We start from the raw sequence: 22,789 nt of genomic DNA, 5'->3' as shown, positions 1-22,789 counted from the left end.
GGAACAATAGACAGTTCAGAGTGAAGGATGATACCTAGGCAGTGAGCTTGTGGGTTGGGGTTGATTGTCGAGTTGTCAACAGTAATAGAGATATGAGGTTGGTAACTACTATTTGCCGGTGGAAATATAATTAGCTCTGTTTTGGATATTTTAAGTCTGAGGTGGCGAGATGCCATCCATGAAGAAATGGCAGAGAGACATTCAGTGTCAGGGACCAGCACAGATAGTGACAAATCTGGGGAGGATATGAAGATTTGAGTATCTCCCACATACAGATGATACTGAAAACCAAAAGAGTTGATTAGTTTGCCAAGAGAGGTGGTATAGATTGAGAATAGCAAAGGACCCAAGACTGAGCCTTGCAGTACTCCTACTGATAGAGGTAGCAAAGTTGAGGTAGAATCAGAAAAGCGAACAGTGAAAGAACAATTAGATAGGTGTCTTGAAGACCTAAAGATTGAATTAGTAGTGAGTAATGGCTTTTAGCCTTGGCAGTGACCAGATCATTTACTACCTTAGTCAGTGCTGTCTCTGTGATATGTTGGGAATGAAAGCCTGTCTGAAGTGGGTCCAATAATTTGTGGGTGTTAAGAAAGTGTGTGAGGTAAGTGTAGGGAAGTCTCTCCAATAGCTTGGAGGGGCAAGGGAGTTGGAAGATAGGACAGTAATTTGAGAGAGAGTCAGGGTCAGAATTTAGTTTTTTCAAAATGGGAGTGATCACTGCATGCTTGAACAGTGATGGAAAGATACCAGTAGAGAAAGAGATATTACAGATTTTATATTAAATGTGGGATGAGCACAGGAGACAAAGCTTTACTGATTTTTGAGGATATAGGATCAAGAGGAGAGGTAGTAGAGTAGAAGGATGAGAAAAGTGTAGATAATTCATCTTCATTATTGGGGTCAAATGATAAGAACATGCCATTGGTTAAGGTAGGGAATTGAGCAGGTCCCTGGCTGAGGAACAGCACACCATTTAATTTTCGATATTGTCAATCTTGTCCTTGAAATAGGAAGCATTATCTTGTGCACCGCTAGTAGCTGGTGGGTTGGGTGACGGAGGGGTAAGAACTGATTTAAATGTATTAAAAAGTTGCTTGGGGTTAGAGGCTTAGGCAGAGATGACAGATTGGAAATATGCTTGTTTGGCAGTATGCAGGGCATTGCGATAAGAGTGTTAGATAGTCTTATATGTGAGGAAGTTACTTGGAGTACAAGATTTACACCACTGACTTTCTAATTTATGCAAGAGTTTTTGAAGGTGTCTTGTCAATTTGGAATGCCACGGTTGACATCTAAGTCTACGTGGGGAGTGTGATGGGTAGCTGGAGATACTTCATCAAAGGCTAGTTCTAGGGTCTGGTTCAGGCATGATACAGCAGTCTCAGGAGAAGTGAACTTAGAAATTTGCAAGAGTAATTGTTGCAGAGAGGTGGCTAGTTTAGAAACTTAATAGCATTAATATCTCGGCGGGTTTGAGGAGGCTTAATTGATTTGATTGACATTGAGGTTGACATAATGGAGGACAGTGTGCAGGTTATAAGGCTGTGATCTGAGAGAGGGAAAGGAGAATTAGTGAAATCAGAAACTGAGCATAGTCTGCTAAATACAAGATCAAGGCAGTGGCCATCCTGAGTAGAGGAATCAGTCCATTGGGAGAGGCCAAGAGAGGATGTTAAAGAAAGAAGTTTGGAGGCATGAGGAGATTGTGGACTGTCAATGGGGATACTGAAATCACCCATGATGGTGGTGGAGATGTCAGAGAATAGGAAGTGAGGGAGACAGGCAGGAAAATGTTCCAGAAATTGATTGGGTGGTCCAGGTAGGCAATAGAAAGCAGCAATGCGCAAATAGAAAGGGGTGAAAGTCCAAATAGTATGTACTTCAAATTATGTAAATGTGAGTGATGGTACCTGTTGGATAACTGTCTATGTAAAACATTGGGAAAGTAATATTCCTACCCCACCTCCTTTACTATTGCCAGGCCTGGTGGTGTGTGTGAAGTGTAGGACACCATGTGAGAGTACTGCAGGTGAGGAAGTGTCTGATCCTGTGAGCCATGTTTTTGTTATTGCCAGAAGTTTGAGGTTATTTGAAATAAAGAGGTCATGGATGGATGTTAGTTAGTTGCAGACAGAGCGTGCATTCCATAAGGCACATTTTAGTGTTTGGGAGGGTGATGGAAGGCATGTGATGTGTCTGCGGTTTGCTGGATTTATATTCCGTTGTGAGTGGGGCATGTGGGTAGGGCCTGGATTTGGTGATATGTCACCAGCTAATAGAAGTAGAAGGAGAGAGATATAAATATAGTTGTGGGTTTTGTATGAAAGTTTTTTATGGCGACAGGTTGTGGATGTTATTGTCAATTTATAAAGATAAGTAAATAGCTCATGTGTGTCCATAAGAGGGGAGTAGCTTATTGAGGCTGCAATGTGTACAGAGGGGTGAGCTGCAGGGAGAGTGAAGGATGTATTAGACTTATAGATGATACCATGGAGTGAAATAAGAAATTATAATATTTGGTACATGGTGATTTAAAATAAAAAGTGAAAATCTTAGACTATTACATAAATATATTTTCGATTTTTAAATTAAAAATGTGCAACTTTCGGTGTTTAATTCTAACTTCAGAAATGCGAAAAGAACCAAGTGTACTTGATTCTACTCAGAACCCCAAAGTGATTCAGAACTGGGACTCAATTCAACTTGGAACCCCTAAGTTTGCGTGTGTTTGTATCTCAATAAACCAAACTTGAACATCTCCACTAAATAGACATTTGTCAAGTGCTCTATAACTTTTGTAATTTTCTTGGGTCTGTTTGTTATTTATCCCTGAAGTACTGGCATTTTAGGATTGCACCCATTTTAGTTTCTTTATTTTCTATTTACAAGTGCGGTGGCAGTTGGCATGTGCGCTCTGAAGCAGCGAGATACTGGTGCACTTTTGGGAGTGTTTTCATACTATTATACTTTTTTTATCAGTTGTTTTTGGGAAATACAAAATGAGTTTGGCAATCCATAGGGGGGGAATTCAATTAGCTGTGGTTAATTACTGCAGGGTAATTGATCTTCCTGGGCTATCCAATTAGCCCCAAAGTGCTGCTGCCTGCGGCACTTATCAGGGATTTTTTTTTCAGGACCTCAGCAGGCTCCAAAAGAAAATCCCCAATAGCTGTTTTGTTTTCACCGATCGGTTACTGAAAACTCATAGTTACGTGAACTTATCACAGATTCTTTGTGTTTTCACCTGAAAACAGATAATATTTTGGGCATAAAAAATGGGCTTTAATTGAATCGCAGGTAAAAAAAAGTGAAAGTTCAGTTTTTTTGCACCCAAAACATTATCGGGGCAAATTGAGTTCCCCCCTTAGTCTGGTCAAAATATGTAGTTATTTGATCTAGCTACATTAATACATATATTACACTTGACTGAATCTATCTGCTCATTTAAAAAAAATAGATTTGATGGCACTTACCTGTGTATACCCATATACATTGAATATTTGTGCCATTGTAAGGGTGGTGTGAGAGTTGAGATCTCCAATAAACCCAACTACTTTACCATGTTCCATACACATGTAATTAGGAACTGTCTCTCTGTGTCCAGACAATATCTGTAATACATCTTCCACAGCTTTCTTCTCACTTCCACAAGAATCATACAGATGATAACCCAGAGTAATATTGGGCAGAAGGTCAGGGTTCCGGTTAATCTGATTAATTGCAAAGATAAAAGCTCTGAGATGTCTGTATTCTCCACGCTGTACACTGTTTAAAAACCATGTTTGTGTTGTTATATACTAGTATATATTTTTTATACGTTTTTTACTTTCACAAAGGCTCTCAAATTTTAATGATAAAAAAAATCACTGCAAAATTTAAAATTTGTATTTTTACTTTTAATTCTTTCACTAATCAGTACCTGGACTAGAAGACTGGGTAACGACACCCCTTCTCTCTTCCTTGCATAATAATTAGTATAATATTACAATATGCAGTAGTACATGTGAAATTGACTTCTGTCCAGTGCAGCACATGCAAAGGGATACATTCCCGCATTCATATTTTGAAAGATTAGGCAGTATGGATTTGTTGATATGATTTCATGAAGATATACTGTAATTTAATGATATCCCCTCACTTCTGCCTGTCAACAATTTGTCAGATGTGGGGACTGACTTTTTTAGGGTGCTGAATGGTTGCAGGTTCCTCAATATTATGTGCTAAATCTGATACCACACTAGTGGAACCATTCAGGCAGCACTTTCAATCTGCATGCATTCAGATAAGTCACATAATTGTTAAACTGATGATTGCCAGAAGTATGGTTGTATTGCCATCTATTAAATGATGTGCCAAGCACTGAATAGAAGGACAGTTAATTATATGAAAACAATACAACATGAAAATTAGCACTGTTACCTTTTCTTGGTTGTTTTGTCTAAAGATCGGATGTGGAGAAGAGAAATATATGGGTAAATTTACTAAATGTTGATTTTGATTGGTTTTAATCAATTTCAAATCAATTTAAACTGCTCTAAATAGATGATGTGTTTCTTAGACTAAGGTCCGTATTCAATTTGAATCGCACCCGCGATACTTTTTCGCCTCCCGGACTTTCCGCCTGTTTTGCAGGCGGAAAAGTATGGCGCTTGTACCCGCGTATCCCCATATTCAATTTGAAAGGACACGAAAACGGGCCCTGGTGAAACTGAAACAAGCGGAAAGTCCTGTAATTTTGGGGGAAATCAGACTAACACCCGCCAAAAGATGCTCTGACATGGGGGTTCACTATGGTTTCCCCCGATTTGGCTTGCTGAAGGTATTTGATGTTTTAAACGTCCTCAGTAGATGATTATTAGCATTTTTGTATAAGTGGTGAAGAATAGTATTTTTGAGGTTTTTTGGAAGAAAATAACCAAGCAAATTTGGGGTACTTGAAAATGGGGGGCAGCATATTTTAAAGTTGCTAAAGTGAAGTTTTAAAAAACATTAAAAATCCACCTGTCGCAAGCACCTGCAAAGGAAAAAACACCTGGGGCATATTTGGGGACCCCCCCTGGAGTCTAGTTCACTATTTTTTAACTTTGTCCCCCAACTTTTTTTTTTTTTGCCCTCAAAATGAGTCATTTTTTGGGGTGTTCTTACGTCTTTTTTAAGATTTTATTGATGCAGTTTACCATTGGGGAACTGTCTTAAGGCTGCACGGGGGTTCCCGCATTGTTGTACCACCAAAACCCCATTTCTGCACTTTTTTCCGCCTGCTATTCATAGGCGAAACTTTTTCGCCTATTACATTGCATTCACTTTCCGCCTAGGTGGAAAGTCTTTGAAATTGAATACGGCGATAATTTTATGCCTGGCGAAATGACGTCATTGGCGAAACTTTTTCGCCAATCCCAGTTTTTCCTCCAAATTGAATACGGGCCTAAATTATATATTTTGGGGTATATGTACTAAAGTATGAGTTTTTAGAAGTGGAAATGTTGCCCATAGCAACCAATTTGATTCTAGCTATTATCTTCTAGAAGGTGCTAGTTAAATGTTAAGTAGAATATGATTGGTTGATATGGGCAACATCTCCACTTCTAAATTCTAAATGTTCTCTCATTAGTAAATATACCCCTTACAGTACTAACCCCTAAAAAACAAATAAAAATGGTATCTTAGTAAATATGTTATTTAGCCCCTTAAACACAAAATCAAATTAGATCAATTTGAAATAAATTAAAATCAATTGACATTTACCCTTAGTAAATATATATATATATTATTTCCATTCTATTTTCAAGAGAAACAAACTTAAAGAGCATTTTATCGGCTGTGCAGCACAAGTTTGCAGGAATAATTGATGAAGCCCCAGGAAAAGGGAATTATAGTGATGGAGTCCACATTGGGCAACCACTAATAATAACATCCAATCTCAAGTCTACTGTAGGTTGTGCAGAGTTAGTTACATTTAGCAGAGAATGACCAAAAAATTATGAACTATTTCCCTTCTAAAGAAACATGCTACAGCATTGAAAAATTGGGTCTCTATAGCTTCCTTGAAACCCTTATGCTTTAATAATTGACTGTAAACCATAATGTTTATTAAAACTGGACGCTCTGCTTATATCTCCAAATTACCAGACCAAGAGCTGGGATATTTGATTTCAGTAAATAGAGACAGGGTGGTAAATTCACTGAGAATCGTGTATGGTCGAGATGTCAATCACAGGTGTGTTTGGCTATTTTTTACAACTCGGAAATTTACTAAAGGCAAACTTGGGTGAGAAATCATGAAACTCTCTGCAAAACACTAGTGAAAACACAAATAGAAATACAGTAAATACAGCATCGGCCAAACTTGAAGTTACTTTCCATAGACAGGAAAAAAACATGGTAATTTACCAAAATGCAAGTTTTAAATAGACTACCTCCTGAGCTGCGTGTTTAGCAGAAACATACACAGATCAATGTGATGCATGTATGTTTCTGATGTAAATAAACAAAAAAGGGTTAAATGTAAAAAACAATGATGTGGGGTTCCCCCCAAAAGCATAACCATCCGGGGTCCGTGACCCAGTCCTAGTTCTAAAAATATGGGGGACAAAATGTGTAGGGGTCCCCTGTATTTTATGAACCGGCACAGGGCACATGGATGCAAGGTACTGTATGAATTTACAGTTGGTGATATTGAAAAGGAAATGGTGTATGTTATGTTGTACATTACTGACCAGAAATTATTTTATGGTACATGTTATAACTTATTAGTATGTCTCTAATGCTTCACCAGTTGTCTGGTGTGAATATGGTGAAAAATGGTTAACATCTGTTAAAGATAAGTGATAAAAGTAAATGACTAGGGACCGAATACAGCATCGGATGCAATGGCGATATTTATGCAGATAAGGTGATTATTTGCACTGCGCAATACATTGCGATTTCTTTGTCATTACGGATGCACAGAAAATCCATTCACCAAGTGATTGTCATGTGGACAGCGTATATATGGGAGGTAATGGGGGAGTGGTTAGGAAAACGCAGGTGTTTCTGACCAATGACGTTCCATGGGTGTGTATATAAATTAGCCATTGTGATTGCTTTCACAGACCTCGCTGTGTTTGAGGAGAGCTGCAGTGTTGCTGCTGGTAAGACTTGCCATATATGCTGTTACTTTCTGCCGTGTGTTGATGATACCAATGTTTTCTGCAAAGACTATTTTACTGTTAAAATATACCTTGATGTGGGTACAACCCTGTCCTATATAAGTAAATAGGGTACGTCCATCTAATACCATTTAGCACAGGGTATATAAGATTACACCACGTGGGATTGTGAAAACTTTTCTTTTTTATGTGAATTTATCAAGGAAAACAACATCAAAGAAATAATAATTACAGAAATCTAAAGCAATGTTATCATAAGTATATGGTGTATCATTTATTGAAAAGCGCATTTGAATTTTACCCTCATGTTTTTATATTGAAGCTTATAAGTTTGCCTAGAGATGTGGTAAATATTGAGAAAAGCAAAGGACCTAAGACCGAGCCTTGAGGTACTCCAAATAATATAGCAAGGAAAAAGAGGAGATGGATTCAGAGAAATAAACACTGAAATAGCAATTTAAAAAGTAGGATGAGAACCAGGCTAGGGCTGTGGACCTAATTCCGACCCGCTCGCTAGCAAGCGGCCACTCACTGAAGACGATGTTCACAGTGCGCATGTGTGTAGTTCGCAGTGCGCATGCGCAAACTAGTATGAGCGATTGGAATGTGCTTGCTCGCCCTACACAGACAGCCCAGTGGAATGAGTAACAGGAAAGGCCATTTGTGGGTGGTAACAGGGGTAGGCCTGTAGTAACGGGGGAGTGGAGTTGCAGATGCAAGCGTGTCAGAGTGTTTTCACCCGTTTCTGGGGCGTGCATAATTAACAGGCAGCGTCAAAGTACATGTCACTTGGTTGAATAATACACTGAAGTGCTCACAGTGCTTGCGGTAGGGTACAATCAACCACAAGCAATGCGGTCATATTCGATGGATCCCGATGTACCGTTGGTTGTATATACTTCCTGGAGATGACATACACTAGTGGGCGGCTAAAAACAGACTGGTGGGTGTCTCTAAACACAAGTGATCACTCTCCAAGACGTAGTGGGCGTGCTTATGCCTTGCCGTGCCGGCGACTGCCTTGACGTCACTTAGCCAAATTTCCATATGCTGGGAGCGAGTGGCCGCATCTAGCGAGCGGGTCTGAATCAGGTCCTGTGTCCTGAAGATCTAGGGATTGCAGTTTTTGTATAAGAAGAGAGTGGTGAACCGTGTCAAATGCAGTAGAGAGATCCAGAAGAATATGGAGTGGGTAATGACGTTTAGAATAAGCAGTGATCAGATCATTCACTACCTTAGTCAGTGCTGTCCCAGTGGAGTGTAAACAAAAGCCTGACTCAGGTGGATCCAATAAGTGCATAAAGTGTATGAGGTGTGTATAGACAAGTCTCTCAAGTAGATTGCAGGAGCATGGGAGCTGAGAGATGAGATGGTAATTTGAGAGAGAGTTAGGATCATACAGTGGAGTAACTACTGCCCCCGCAGCCCCCGCTGCGGCTTGGAGGCGCCGGGTAGCTTGGGGGCAGTGGTTTCTGCCACTGCAACTGTGAGCGCTGGCCTCTGAAGTGATCAGAGGCTAAGGAAGCCTCCGATCACTTCAGAGGCCAGCGTTCCCAGTAATGCATTGCGGGGGTGATGTCATGACATCACCCACGCAGTGAGGAACCTGAGCGGCCGCGTCTGCTGGATCAATTGATCCAGTCAGCGTGGGAGTCAGGAGAGACAGTCCGGATGACAGCTGCAGCCTGCATGGAGTCAGGTAAGTAGGGGGGGAACAACTACAGGGTGGACTAATTGAAGGGGCACAACTACAGGGGCAGTGGGCACTACTTGAAGGGGCACAACTACCAAGGCACTACTTGAAGGGGCACTAATCGAAGGGACACAACAACAAGGGGCAATACTTTAAGGGACACAGCTACAGGGGGCACTGTATAAGGGGCACAACTACAGGGGGCACTACTTGAGGGGCCCAACTACAGGGACACTACTTGAAGGGGCCCAACTACAGGGACACTACTTGAAGGGGCACAGCTACAGGGGCAAAGCTACATAGGGCACAACTACAGGGGGCCCTGGATAATGGGTACTACTACAGGGGGTATTGCATAAGGGGCACTATTACAGGGGGCATTGCATATGAGGCACAATTACAGGGGCCACTACTTGAAGGGACACAACTACAGGGGCAATACTTTAAGGGGCACAGTTACGGGGGCACTGCATATGGGCACAGCTACAGGGGGCACTACTTTAAGGGGCACAACTACAGGGGGCCCTGGATAATGGGTACTATTACAGGGGGCATTGCATATGGGGCACAACTACAGTGGGCACTGTATAAGGGGCACTAATTTAATAGGTTATAAACTATGTTGCCATTAATCTGGTTCTACATGGACATAAAAACTGTGCAACCTGTCTTGAGCTGAGGTGACAGACTGGCAGGAGTGGAGAGGATGGTTGATGAAGTAGATCTGTCAGGGTGGAATGTAATGGGCATTATTGTGTGGCATAAAGTGTAATGGGCATTACTGTATGCACAATGTGCTATTAGGGGCATTACTGTGTGGCATAATGTGTTATGTGGCATAATGTGAAATAGTCATTATGGCATGGCATACTTTGTTATAAGGGCATTACTGTGTGGCATGTGTAAGGAGCATTGCTGTGTTGCATAATGTGTTGTAAAGGGTATTACGGTGTGGCATAATGTGTTATTGGGGCATTCCGGTGTGGCATAATGTGTTATAAGTGGCATTACTTGGTGTGTCATAATGTGCATGGCACAGAACTGTATAATGAACATGAAACCACACACCTTAAACGTCGTCTTTGGGTGTTTTTTTTGGGGGGGGGCACCTGAATCTTTTTTGGCATTGGGGAGCAAAATTTATAGTTACTCCACTGGGACCATATTTTTTTTTCAGACTCAGAGCAATCACTGTATGCATGAGTAACGATGGAAAGATATATAAATCACAGGAAGAGGAAGAGGAAGAAGAGGAAGAAGAAGAGGAAGAGGAAGAGGAAGAAGAGGAAGAAGAAGAGGAAGAGGAAGAGGAAGAAGAGGAAGAAGAAGAAGAGGAAGAGGAAGAAGAGGAAGAAGAGGAAGAAGAAGAGGAAGAGGAAGAGGAAGAAGAAGAGGAAGAAGAGGAAGAAGAAGAAGAAGAAGAGGAAGAAGAGTAAGAAGAAGAAGAAGAAGAATTTTAGTTCAAGAATTGATGACTGCATTTAAGCTTGCAACCCATCGTCACGGGACCTGTCTCACGTTTAAAAGCAAAGTTGCTGTGAGCTTTAAACATTGATAGCATACCCTGAGTTTAAAACTAATGTGATGGCTATGTCCATGTTATAATTCTGAGCAATAGAGTAGGGACTTACAGTAAAGTGGGGTCAAGTGACGATGGGCTGCAAGCTTAAATGCATTGATCAATTCATGAACTAAAACCCCTCTGTTTATTATATTTATTATTATTATTATTATTATTATTATTATTATTATTATTATTATTATTATTATTATTACTAGTTATCATGGTGAGTGCAGAGCCCCTGTGATTTCTATTTAAACAATGTGGTCACATAACATGTTGCACCCCAAATCTAGGAATGGTGAGTGCTGTGGATTAGTGCTTATATATATATATATATATATACCCCTTTGTTAAATACAAAAGTAAAACAGTGGTTCCTACCTTAAATAGGTCACCCTCGTGCATAGATGTCGTCTGTGGAGACTCGCGCTTCCGCACACTGCAGGGCGCATCCCACACCAATGATGTGCACTGATTCCGGCTTCCCTGGTTACCTAGGATACCAGAGTGTCTTGTCTCTGCGGCAACTAAATTAGGTCTTTACAGAGTTGTGAAATGAGCACCTCTACCAGTGAGAACATGATATGCTGCTGAATAAAATAAATAAACAATGATCAGGCTTTGTTAGAAAAAAGGAAATAAACGGATAAGAGAGTGAAGATGAATAGAAGGAAAAGGGAAGGAGAGAAGGGTGGGTTAAAGAAAAGGAGAGATGAGGGAAGAGGGAAGGAAAAAAATATGAAGTAGATTAAAGGGAAAAGAAGGGGAGAAGAAAAGGAGAAAAATGGGAAAGGAAAACAACAAGGGTCAATACATATTGAGAGGATGTAACAAATGTATAATAAAGAGATGAACATTACTAAATGGATGTGGTGGAATCATAAATTAAATTAAATTAGGGATGGCTAAATGATATGCTAACAATGTATGAGCATGGATCTGATATGAAATTTAAGTAAGATACGCTCTAAAAAGTGTTCCAACATATTTTATCTTTCAAGCCTTTCGGCGAAATGGTGTTTAATTCAATAATCCACTTGGCCTCAAGTCGTAGTAATTGTCTCTCCCTGTCTCCTCCTCTTAATGTTGTTGGGATGTGATCTATATTTTTATGTTTAAGGACTGCCAGAGAATGTTTCTGCTCTGAGAAGTGGCGTGCTACCTGTTGTTCACTACTTTTTCCTTGTATCGCAGATTTTATGGCTGTACGATGTAGGGCCATCCTTTCTCTCATAGTCCTGATGGCTTTCCCTATGTAAATTAATCCACAGGGGCAGACTATAATATATATAATGAATGATGATGTTCAAGTTAATATGTGATTGATTTTGTAACTTTTATTGTTGCGTGGGTTTTTGAAGTTCCCTCCTGTTAACATATTTTGGCACATGGTACATTTGAGACATTTGTAGCATCCATTTGGCTTTTTGAGAAACTTAGATTTGTCTTCTATTTTTTTGTTAAATCCTGTGATATGCGCATGTACTATAGTGTCTCTTATGTTGCGTCCTCTGAGGAAACAGGTCATAGGTTGTTTAACTGTGAAGCAAGGAAGATCTATATCTGTTGTGAGAATTGGCCATAATGCCTTGCTGGCGTGTTGTATAACTGGGCTGGAAGTTGTGTATTTTTGTTTCCAGGTGAAACTGCTTTTTCCTGTTTGATAGTCCATTGTAATAGCAGATCTCTGTTCATTTTGAGAATTTCCAGTTTTTGTTGTCTTAGTAGACTGGGGAATTACTATTAGCGGAAGAGCATAATGAATTTGATCTTAACCTATTCATTTATCTCCTGGAACTTACATTAACTCGTAATTGTTTCCTGTACAACCGAGAATATTTTTTATAGCGCACAGGTTGCACAATGGGTAACAATGTGGCACCCACTTACACAAATGCCTACATGCTAAAAGAAGAGCAATGCATGTTCTTTTTAAGCATGTAGGCATTTGCGGAAGTGGGAGCCACATTGTTACCCATTGTGCAACCTGTGCGCTATAAAAAATATTCTCGGTTGTACAGGAAACAATTACGAGTTAATGTAAGTTCCAGGAGATAAATGAATAGGTTAAGATCAAATTCATTATGCTCTTCCGCTAATAGTAATTCCCCAGTCTACTAAGACAACAAAAACTGGAAATTCTCAAAATGAACAGAGATCTGCTATTACAATGGACTATCAAACAGGAAAAAGCAGTAATCACCTGGAAACAAAAATACACAACTTCCAGCCCACTGATTCAACACGCCAGCAAGGCATTATGGCCAATTCTCACAACAGATATAGATCTTCCTTGCTTCAAAGGTAAACAACCTATGACCTGTTTCCTCAGAGGACGCAACATAAGAGACACTATAGTACATGTGGTCTTTACCGTATTTAACAAAAAATAGAAAACAAATCTAAGTTTCTCAAAAAGCCAAATGGATGCTACAAATGTCTCAAATGTACCACGTGCCAAAATATGTTAACAGGAGGGGACTTCAAAAACCCACACAACAATAATAGTTACAAAATCAATCACATATTAACTTGCACATAATCATTCATTATATATATTATAGTCTGCCCCTGTGGATTAATTTACGTTGGGAAAGCCATCAGGACTATGAGAGAAAGGATGGCCCTACATTGTACAGCCATAAAATCTGCGCTACAAGGAAAAAGTAGTGAACAACCTGTAGCACGCCACTGCTCAGAGCAGAAACATTCTCCGGCAGTCCTTAAACATGAAATTATAGATCACATCCCAACAACATTAACAGGAGGAGACAGGGAGAGACGATTACTACGACTTGAGGCCAAGTGGATTATTGAATTAAACACCATTTCACTGAAAGGCTTGAATGATAAAATATGTTGGAACACTTTTTAGAGCGTATCTTACTTAAATTTCATATCAGATCCATGCTCATACATTGTTAGCATATCATTTAGCCATCCCTAATTTAATTTAGGATTCCACCACATCCACTTAGTAATGTTCATCTCTTTATTATACATTTGTTACATCCTCTCAATATGTATTGACCCTTGTTGTTTTCCTTTCCCATTTTTTCTCCTTTTCTTCTACCCTTCTTTTCCCTTTAATCTACTTCATATTTTTTTCCTTACCTCTTCCCTCATCTCCCCTTTTCTTTAACCCACCCTTCTCTCCTTCCCTTTTCCTTCTATTCATCTTCACTCTCTTTTCCGTTTATTCCCTTTTTTTCTAGCAAAGCCTGATCATGGTTTATTTATTTTATTCAGCAGCATATCATGTTCTCACTGGTGGAGGTGCTCATTTCACAACACTGTAAAGACCTAATTTAGTTGCCGCAGAGATGAGACACTCTGGTATCCTAGGTAACCAGGGAAGCCGGAAGCAGTGCACGTCATCGGTGTGGGATGCGCCCTGCAGTGTGCAGAAGCACGAGTCTCCACAGGCAACATCTATGCACGAGGGTGATCTATTTAAGGTAGGAACCACTGTTTTACTTTTTGTTTGTAACCTTGACAAAGGGGTGTGAAGCCCTGAAATGTTGGCACATTAAACCCTGCTTAAGAAAAAGACCTGCAGTGCCACCCATCGTTTGTACTCTCTCTCTCTCTCTCTCTATATATATATATATATATATATATATATATAGCGAGAGAGAGAGAGAGAGATTTTAGTTAATGTTCGAGAGAGCACAGGAGACAGAGTTCTACTGATTTGTAAAGGTACATGATCAAGAAGAGATGCAGTAGAGTAGGAAGATGCGAAGAGAGTAGATATTTTGGGTTTATTTACTAAGAGTTGGGTTATAAAACCCTACAATTTCTGTTTATGTTTATGCCCAATATTTAAATGGGCAGTGCTTTCACTAGCTAGACATGGCCTGTAAAAGCATTGCCCTTTTATATATTGGGCTTTTATACAGAAGTATTGGGTTTTACATCCCGAAGAGAAGGTGCCAGAGGCTACAGGGAGCGAATTGAACAGGTTGCTGGCTGAGGAAGAGCATACCATTTCATTTAGGATCTTATCAATCTTGTTCTTGAAATAGGAATCAAGTTCTTGTGTACTGGGGGTTTTGTGTGGGGGAGGGGAGGAGTGATTTAAATATATTAAGAAGTCCATTTGGAGATAGAAGCTTGAGCAGAGATAAGAGATTGTAAATATTTGTTTGGCAGTGCCTAGAACCCTTTGATAGATGTGGAAGATTGTTTATATGTGAGGAAGTCACTAGGAGTATAAGATTTATATAACTGACACTTTAGTCTGTGTGGAGTGTGATGGGTAGCTGGAGTCACTTCATCTAGTGCTATTTCTAGAGTTAGGTTCAGGTCTGATATAGCAGTTTTAGGAGAAGTGAATGTAGAAATGAGTGAGATAAGTTGTTGCAAAATGTATAGTGCTAATGTTTCTGCTGGTTAGAAGAGGCTTTGTAGACTTCTGTGAGACAGAGCTTGAAGTAATGGAGAAGAACATGCAGATGATAAGGCTGTGATCTGAGAGAGGGAAAGGAGGGTTAATGAATTGAGAAACAGATCATAATCTGGTTAACACAAGATCAATGCAGTGGCTATCCTGATGAGTAGTGGAGTCAGTCCACTTGGAAAAGCTGAGATAGGGGTTCAGAGAGAGTAGTTTGGAGGCACAAGGAGAATGAAGATTATAAATATGGATATTGTAATCACACTTGATGATGGTGGGGATGTAAGTGGATAAGTAGTGAGGAAACCAGGCAAAAATGTTCATAAAATTGTTGGTGTGGCCCAGGTGGACAACAGATCACAGCAATACATATAGAGACTGGGGAGAAAATCCTGATAGAATGTACTTCAAAAGATGTAAATGTGAGTGAAGGAACCTGTGGTAGAACTGTGCATGTGCAGTAATATTCCAACCCCACCCCTCTTACTGCTTCCAGACCTGTATGTGTGTATGAAGAGGAGACAATGATGTGAACGTGCATAAGGGGAGGCAGTGTCTGATTGTGGGAGCCATGTTTCTGTTATTGCCAGGAGGCTGAGGTTGTTTGAGATAAAATGGTCATGGATTCTTATATTTTTAATACAGAGAGGTTATTCCATAAGGCAAATTTAAGTGATTTAGTGGGTGATATGAGACATGTGATGCTTATGAGGTTATCTGGATTTCTATACTATTTCAAATCAGCTGTATATGAGTGGGGCATGCGGATGCATCCTGCGTTAGGTGATATATCACCAGGTAATAGTAGCAGAAGGAGAGAGAGATAAATATAGTTAAAGGATGTGTGTGAGTTTTTTACAGCTACAGGTTGAGGATTTAATAATCTATATACAAAGATAAATAAAGAGCTCATGAGTGTTAATAAGAGGGTTGTGGAATATTGAGGTGGCAATTTGAACAGTGGAGAGAGATGCAGCAAGAGAAAAGGATGTTATAGCCTTATGCTGGGTACACTTTGGGTGATATACAGTATTGGCCTTTCGGTTGAATGCCCAATATATATCGTGGCCATGTCGAAAAATGAGTACCAGTGAAATGTCTGTGAACAATGGGCCTGATTCAGAGCCGGACGCAATTAGCGCTCGCTCGTCCAGAAAATAGGGGTGGCTATTCAAATGAACCGTTCGCTCTTTGCGGTCTGTTCACGCCTCTAGGTCTGAACGAGCGAACAAAACTTGCGGTCGTTTTTTGGAAAACTACGCCCCCTGGCCGCTCGCATCCTACATCATATCCGCTATTTATTAGATTAATCGAGTACATCGACCAGCGTATGAACTGCTCGCTATTATTGTGGCTGGTTTTTGCTACTACAATTTTGCGAGCAGTTCTGGCTATAAAATAACCCAGTTACGTGGTCAATGACGCTGCTGTATTAATTATGCACACCCATAAAACACCCGTTTTGACCTTTAAGCACGCCTGCGTTCTGATCTCCACTCCCCGTTTTCAAGCACCTTCTTCTGTTACCACCCACATACGCCTCCTCCTGTCACTCAAAATAGCAGGCATTCGCTATTTAGCGAACAAACGATTTTCGGCTGCACTGACTGGTTCGCGCATGCATATTAAAATCCATACGCATGCACAGTTGGGCAAACATCGCTCGGAACGAACGAGCGGCCGCTTACAAGCAGCTCTGAATCAGGCCCAATGTCCTTCACAGACATATCATGTTCGCTCTGCAGTACAGCCAATGGCCGATATATCTGCAGATATATCAGCACATAATGCTGTGTGTATGGGTGTTCATCTAACCGCCTGTACACTTGCTGCAGAAGCCACCAGTGACTGACATCACAACTGCCCGGGCACATGTAAATGCCCATCCAGTTGTGACATCAGGCATAACACATTGGGCTGATGATTGGTACTGTAAGTGTATATGCACTTACCAATTGTCAGGTAGAACAGTGGATTGGCTGGAAGGCTGTTCCATCATTCTAGTGTTTACCCACCTTTAGAGATAAAGTATAAAATGGAGTGATGTGAATAAAAGCAATGTGTGGTACATGATGACTTGTTAATAAAAAGAAAGAAAGAAAAAGACAAAAGGCGTTTAAAAATTGAGAGTTGATATTACCTGGTGTTAAATGTTGCACAGCTTGAGATAGGACCAGTGTGGTTCAAAACAGCTGATTATTGCTCATAAACCACAGTATTTATGTGAACAATATGTTTTGAGTGCTGTTCCTTTCATTTGAATTAACATACTGTCCACATTAACTTGTAAGTAACACTCAATATTGCGGAGCAATAGGTTAGCAAAAACTGAAATAAATGTTCAATTAATAGTGAGAAAAGGGCCCTTTTTCATGGAGAACATAATATGTTAAGAAAAGGAGACTTGTCTGGGCCATGAAACACCACCAGGGCAGACAACTGAAGAATGGTAGCAGGTGTCATGGACTGATGAAAATTTTATAATCTTCGGTCACACAGCGTTTTTGAATGGTGTAAATATTAGATGCAATATACAGTATACACATTATATATATATATATATATACTAGGGGTGAGCGGGTTCAGATTTCTGAAATCCGAACCCCCCCGAGCCCTCCCGATCCGAGGCCGATCCGAGTCAGGCTCGACTTATCCCGCCTGACTCGGATCTGAAATCGAGGCAAAACTTCATCATCCCGCCTTCCGGGTCTCGCGGGTTTTGGATCCTATATAAGGTACCCGCGTCGGCGCCATTTTCTCACTCGGCAGTGGACAGTGAAGAGGGAGGGTGGGAGTTAGGGCTGGCTGGGCTGTGTAGTGTAGTGCAGAGTAGTGTTGTGCTGTGCTGTGCTGCGCTGTGCTGCTGTTGTCCATAGGGGTTGAGTCCACTACTTCAAAGTCCATAGGGGCTGGCTGTGTTGTGCTGTGCTGCTGTTAATAGGGGCTGTGTCCACTACTTCAAAGTCCATAGGGGCTGGCTGGACAGCCCCTATGGATTTTGAAGTCCATAGGGGCAGTCAGTTCTCCATAGGGGCTGTGTCCACTCCAAAGTCCTGTGCAGTGTCCCAGTCCTAAAGGGGTGCTGTAGTGTTGTCCAGGGGGTGCTCTGTCCATCAGGGGTGCTCCCGCCAAGTGCTAAAAAAATAATATTTTTTCTGTGTTTGTGAATTGTGTGCGCAGTAGCAGCACGTGCATCAACAAAGTAGTGCCAAGCGTGCGCCTGTGTCATAAGTAAAGGGCCGGCTGGCTTGACCGTTAAAGGGTGCTGTAACCCCCAAAGTACACTACAAACCAACTAACAAATTATTTTTTCTGTGTTTGTGAATTGTGTGCGCAGTAGCCGCACGTGCATCAACAAAGTAGTGCCAAGCGTGCGCCTATGTCATAAGTAAAGGGCCGGCTGGCTTGACCGTTAAAGGGTGCTGTAACCCCCAAAGTACACTCCAAACCAAAAAAATATATATTTTCTGTGTTTGTGAATTGTGTGCGCAGTAGCCGCACGTGCATCAACAAAGTAGTGCCAAGCGTGCGCCTGTGTCATAAGTCAAAGGCCGGCTTGCTTAACCGTTAAAGATTGCTGTATCCCCCAAAGTACACTCCAAACCAAAAAAATATATATATTTTCTGTGTTTGTGAATTGTGTGCGCAGTAGCCGCACGTGCATCAACAAAGTAGTGCCAAGCGTGCGCCTATGTCATAAGTAAAGGGCCGGCTGGCTTGACCGTTAAAGGGTGCTGTAACCCCCAAAGTACACTCCAAACCAAAAAAATATATATTTTCTGTGTTTGTGAATTGTGTGCGCGGTAGCCGCACGTGCATCAACAAAGTAGTGCCAAGCGTGCGCCTGTGTCATAAGTAAAGGGCAGGCTGGCTTGACCGTTAAAGGGTGCAGTAACCCCCAAAGTACACTCCAAACAAAATAACAAAATATTTTTTCTGTGTTTGTGAATTGTGTGCGCAGTAGCCGCACGTGCATCAACAAAGTAGTGCCAAGCGTGCGGCTGTGTCATAAGTAAAGGGCCGGCTGGCTTGACCGTTAAAGGGTGCTGTAACCCCCAAAGTACACTCCAAAGCAAAAAAATATATATTTTCTGTGTTTGTGAATTGTGTGCGCAGTAGCCGCACGTGCATCAACAAAGGAGCAGCGCCAAGCGCCGCCTGTGTCCCATAAGTAAAGAGCCGGTTGGCTCATTTCTTAAAGGCTGGTGTAACCCACAAAGTGCACTACTCTCCAGCAAAAATAAAAAAATATTTTCTGTGTTTAGCCGCACGTATATATCAAATCGATATAACATAAATGGAGGACCAAACTTTCTCAGATAAAAATAAAATAGAGAAAGATCAAAAACCACTTCCTCCTAGTGCTGAAGCTGCTGCCACTAGTCATGACATAGACGATAACATGCCATCAACGTTGTCTGCCAAGGCCGATGCCCAATGTCATAATAGAGGGCACATACAATCCCAAATGACAAAGTTCAGGAAAATTACCTTGAAAAAAACATTTAAATCAGCTGAAGAGAAACGTAAACTTGCCAATATGCCATTTACGACACGGAGTGGCAAGGAACGGCTAAGGTCGATCCCTAGTATGTTCATGACTAGTGGTTCAGCTTCACATGACGATGGAAGCCCTCCTCACACTAAAAAAATCAAGAGTTAAGCTGGCAAAAGCACAGCGAAGAACTGTGCTTTCTAAGAAGATATCACAAATCCCCAAGGAGAGTCCAAGTGTGGTGGTGGTTGCGAAGCCTGACCTTCCCAGCACTGGACGGGAAGAGGTGGCTCTTTCCACCATTTGCATGCCCCCTGCAAGTGCTGAAAGGAGCACCCACAGTCCACTTGCTGATATGCAAATTGAAGATGTCACTGGTGAAGTACAACAGGATGAGGATACTGGTGTAGCTGGCGCTGAGGAGGAAGTTGGCGAGGAGGATTCTGATGGTGATGTGGTTTGTTTAAATCAGGCTCCGGGGGAGACAGTTGTTGTCCGTGGGATGAAAAAGCCCATCACGGTCATGCCTGGGCAGAAGACCAAACATTCCACCTCTTTGGTCTGGCAATATTTCTATCCAAATCCGGACAACAACTGTCTTGCCATATGTACCATATGTAAAGGTGAAATAAGTAGGGGTAGGGATGTCAACCACCTAGGAACATCCTCCCTTATATGGCACCTGCAGCGCGTTCATAAAAAGTTACTGTCAAGTTCAGAAACTTTGGCTAAGACCGTAAGCAGTCCAGGGACACCTAAATCCCATTGTCCTGTTGTATCCAAGCACCTGCAAACCACACCGTCAACTCCCTCCTCATCAATTTCCTCCTTAGTCAGGATCGGAAGTAATCCTGCAGGCCATGTCACTGGCATGACTGACTCTCCTATCCAGGATTCCTCCGGAGGATCCTGCATTGCTACGCCTACTGCTGTTGCTGCTGCTGCTGCTGGGAGTCGTTCATCATCCAAGAGAGGAAGTAGGAACACCACTACTTTTACTAAACAATTGACCCTCCAACAGTCCTTAGCGAGGAGGATGAAGTACGACAGCAGTCATCCTGAAGCAAAACGTATAACTGAGGCCTTGACTGCTATGTTGGTGTTAGACATGCGTCTGGTATCCGCCATTAGTGCAGTGGGATTTAGACAATTGATGGAGGTAGTGTGTCCCCTGTTCCAAATCCCATCTAGATTCCACTTCACTAGGCAGGCGATACCGAGACTGTACAGAAACGTCAGAAAAAGTGTCCTCAGTGTCCTGAAAAATGCCGTTGTACACAATGTCCACTTAACCACAGACATGTGGACAAGTGGAACAGGGCAGACTAAGGACTATATGACTGTGACAGCCCACTGGGTAGATGTATCACCTTACGCAGCAACAGCAGCAGCGTCACCAGTCGCAGCATCTCAGAAACGCCAGCTCGTTCCAAGGCAGGCTACGCTGTGTATCACCGGTTTCAGTAAGAGGCACACCGCCGACAACCTCTTAGAGAAACTGAGGGAAATCATCGCCCAGTGGCTTACCCCACTTAGACTCTCCTGGGGATTTGTGATATCTGACAACGCCACCAGTATTGTGCGGGCATTACATCTGGGCAAATTCCAGCAGTCCCATGTTTTGCTCACACAATAAACTTGGTGGTGCAGAATTTTCTGAAAAGCGACAGGGGCGTGCAGGAGACGCTTTGGGTGGGCCGAAAAATTTCTGGCCACTTTCGCCATTCAGCGACTGCGTGCCAAAGACTGGAGCACCAGCAAACACTCTTGAACCTGCCCCACCATCACCTGAAGCAAGAGGTTGTGACGCGGTGGAACTCAACCCTCTATATGCTTCAGAGGATGGAGGAGCAGCAAAAGGCCATACAAGCCAATACATCCACCTATGACATAGGCAAAGGAGGGGGTATGCACCTGACTCAAGCACAGTGGAGAATGATTTCCGTGTTGTGCAAGGTTCTCCAGCCCTTCGAACTTGCCACACGTGAAGTCAGTTCAGACACTGGCAGCTTGAGTCAGGTCATTCCCCTCATCAGGCTTTTGCAGAAGCAGCTGGAGAAAGTGAAGGAGGAGCTAAGACGGAGCGATTCCCCTTGGCATGTGGGACTTGTGGATGAAGCCCTTCATTCGCTTTGCCAGGATTCCAGGGTGGTCAATCTGTTGAAATCAGACCACTACATTTTGGCCACTGTGCTCGATCCTAGGTTTAAAGCCTATGTGGTGTCTCTCTTTCCGGCCGACACAAGCCTGCAGAGGTGCAAAGACCTGCTGGTGAACACACTGTCAGCTGAAGCGGAACGTGACACGTCAACAGCTCCTTCTTCATTTTCTCCCGCAACTGGGGCTGCCAGGAAAAAACTTAGGTATCCTAAGCAACCCGCTGGCGGTGATGCAGGGCAGGCAGGACCAAGTTTGGACATCTGGTCTGGACTGAAGGACCTGGCAACAATTTCTGACATGTCTAACATGTTAACCTGAAGGTAATTTTATACAATATTTTTAATAATTTGTGCCTTAGACAAAGTTTGTGAAGATTGAACAATCAAAAATCAAAAGGTTTCATTATCTCAGTCTTGCCAAATTATTCCATATTTCGTAATATTCTCTATTTCGGAATATTTGCATATGGGAGACTCAACCTGTATATATTTTATACAAAATGTCCTTCACTTGCACTAATTGATTTTTAATATTAAGATCTTTATATAGGAGGTAAGGAATTCCTATAAGAAAACCTTACCCTCCAGCTGCACCTTTCCATATGGCCCGTTAGACGAGCCTTAAAATATAGAAAAATAGAGTAAGAGAGGGCGCTGAACTTATTATAAGGGGAGATATACCTAATCTCATAAACCTCTAATACACATAAAATAATATAACCAATCAGATTATTATTATAAAACCAACTTTCCAAAATGGATCAGTCCTGAATGGAATATGAAGTAAATCAGAGTCCTTTATTGAGGTAGAATCAGACAATAGTTATAGTGGGTCTTCACAGAAACTTGAGGACTAGGAGTTGATTTCACCCAAAGCAAGAAGTGGACTTTCTCCAGATTCTGGATTTTTCTCTGTCAGCTTTTACTGAAAACAACAAAATCACCCAGACAAATTAGGCCATAAGGCCACCATTAGGATTTCAAAAAGTTTTATTCGGAATAAAATTATTCTCTCACAAAACAACTGTTATTTCTTTCTTACATAGATTTTTATATGAACCAATCTGTCGTCAAGTGGGTTGTCAAATCAACAGTTAAACCATACACTCAGAGGTTTAAAATGGTGAATATTGACCACTTGACTGATGCAATGTTGTAGATTTTATATATATATATATATATATATATATATAGGCAAGGGTGGTTTAATAAGTAATGAAATAACGTAACAAGACCTCTTGTTGCATATTCAATAGTATGGTCTTGGTACAGATTAGTTTTCCACATAGTCCCCATACTTGTCTAAGCACTTGTTCAATGGTGCACAT

General features: G+C 41.5%; 1 protein-coding gene across 1 annotated transcript in view; it reads right to left on the bottom strand.

Annotated features, from left to right (window-relative positions):
- LOC148479252 (vomeronasal type-2 receptor 26-like) overlaps positions 1-16,803 on the bottom strand; it is a 41,699-nt gene extending 24,896 nt beyond the window's left edge. Inside the window, exons 1-2 of the mRNA XM_088454671.1 lie at positions 16,760-16,803; positions 3,477-3,768 (exon numbers count right to left, since the gene is read on the bottom strand). Of these exons, the coding sequence (XP_088310797.1) occupies positions 3,477-3,768; positions 16,760-16,803 (336 nt within the window). The remainder of the gene's footprint in view (positions 1-3,476; positions 3,769-16,759) is intronic.
- Positions 16,804-22,789: the final 5,986 nt, after the last annotated feature.

The sequence above is a fragment of the Taudactylus pleione genome, unplaced genomic scaffold (assembly GCF_031769625.1).
Source record: "Taudactylus pleione unplaced genomic scaffold, aTauple2 ptg000627l, whole genome shotgun sequence".
NCBI classification, from domain to species: Eukaryota; Metazoa; Chordata; class Amphibia; order Anura; family Myobatrachidae; genus Taudactylus; species Taudactylus pleione.
This window is presented reverse-complemented; position numbering and strand designations above follow the sequence as displayed.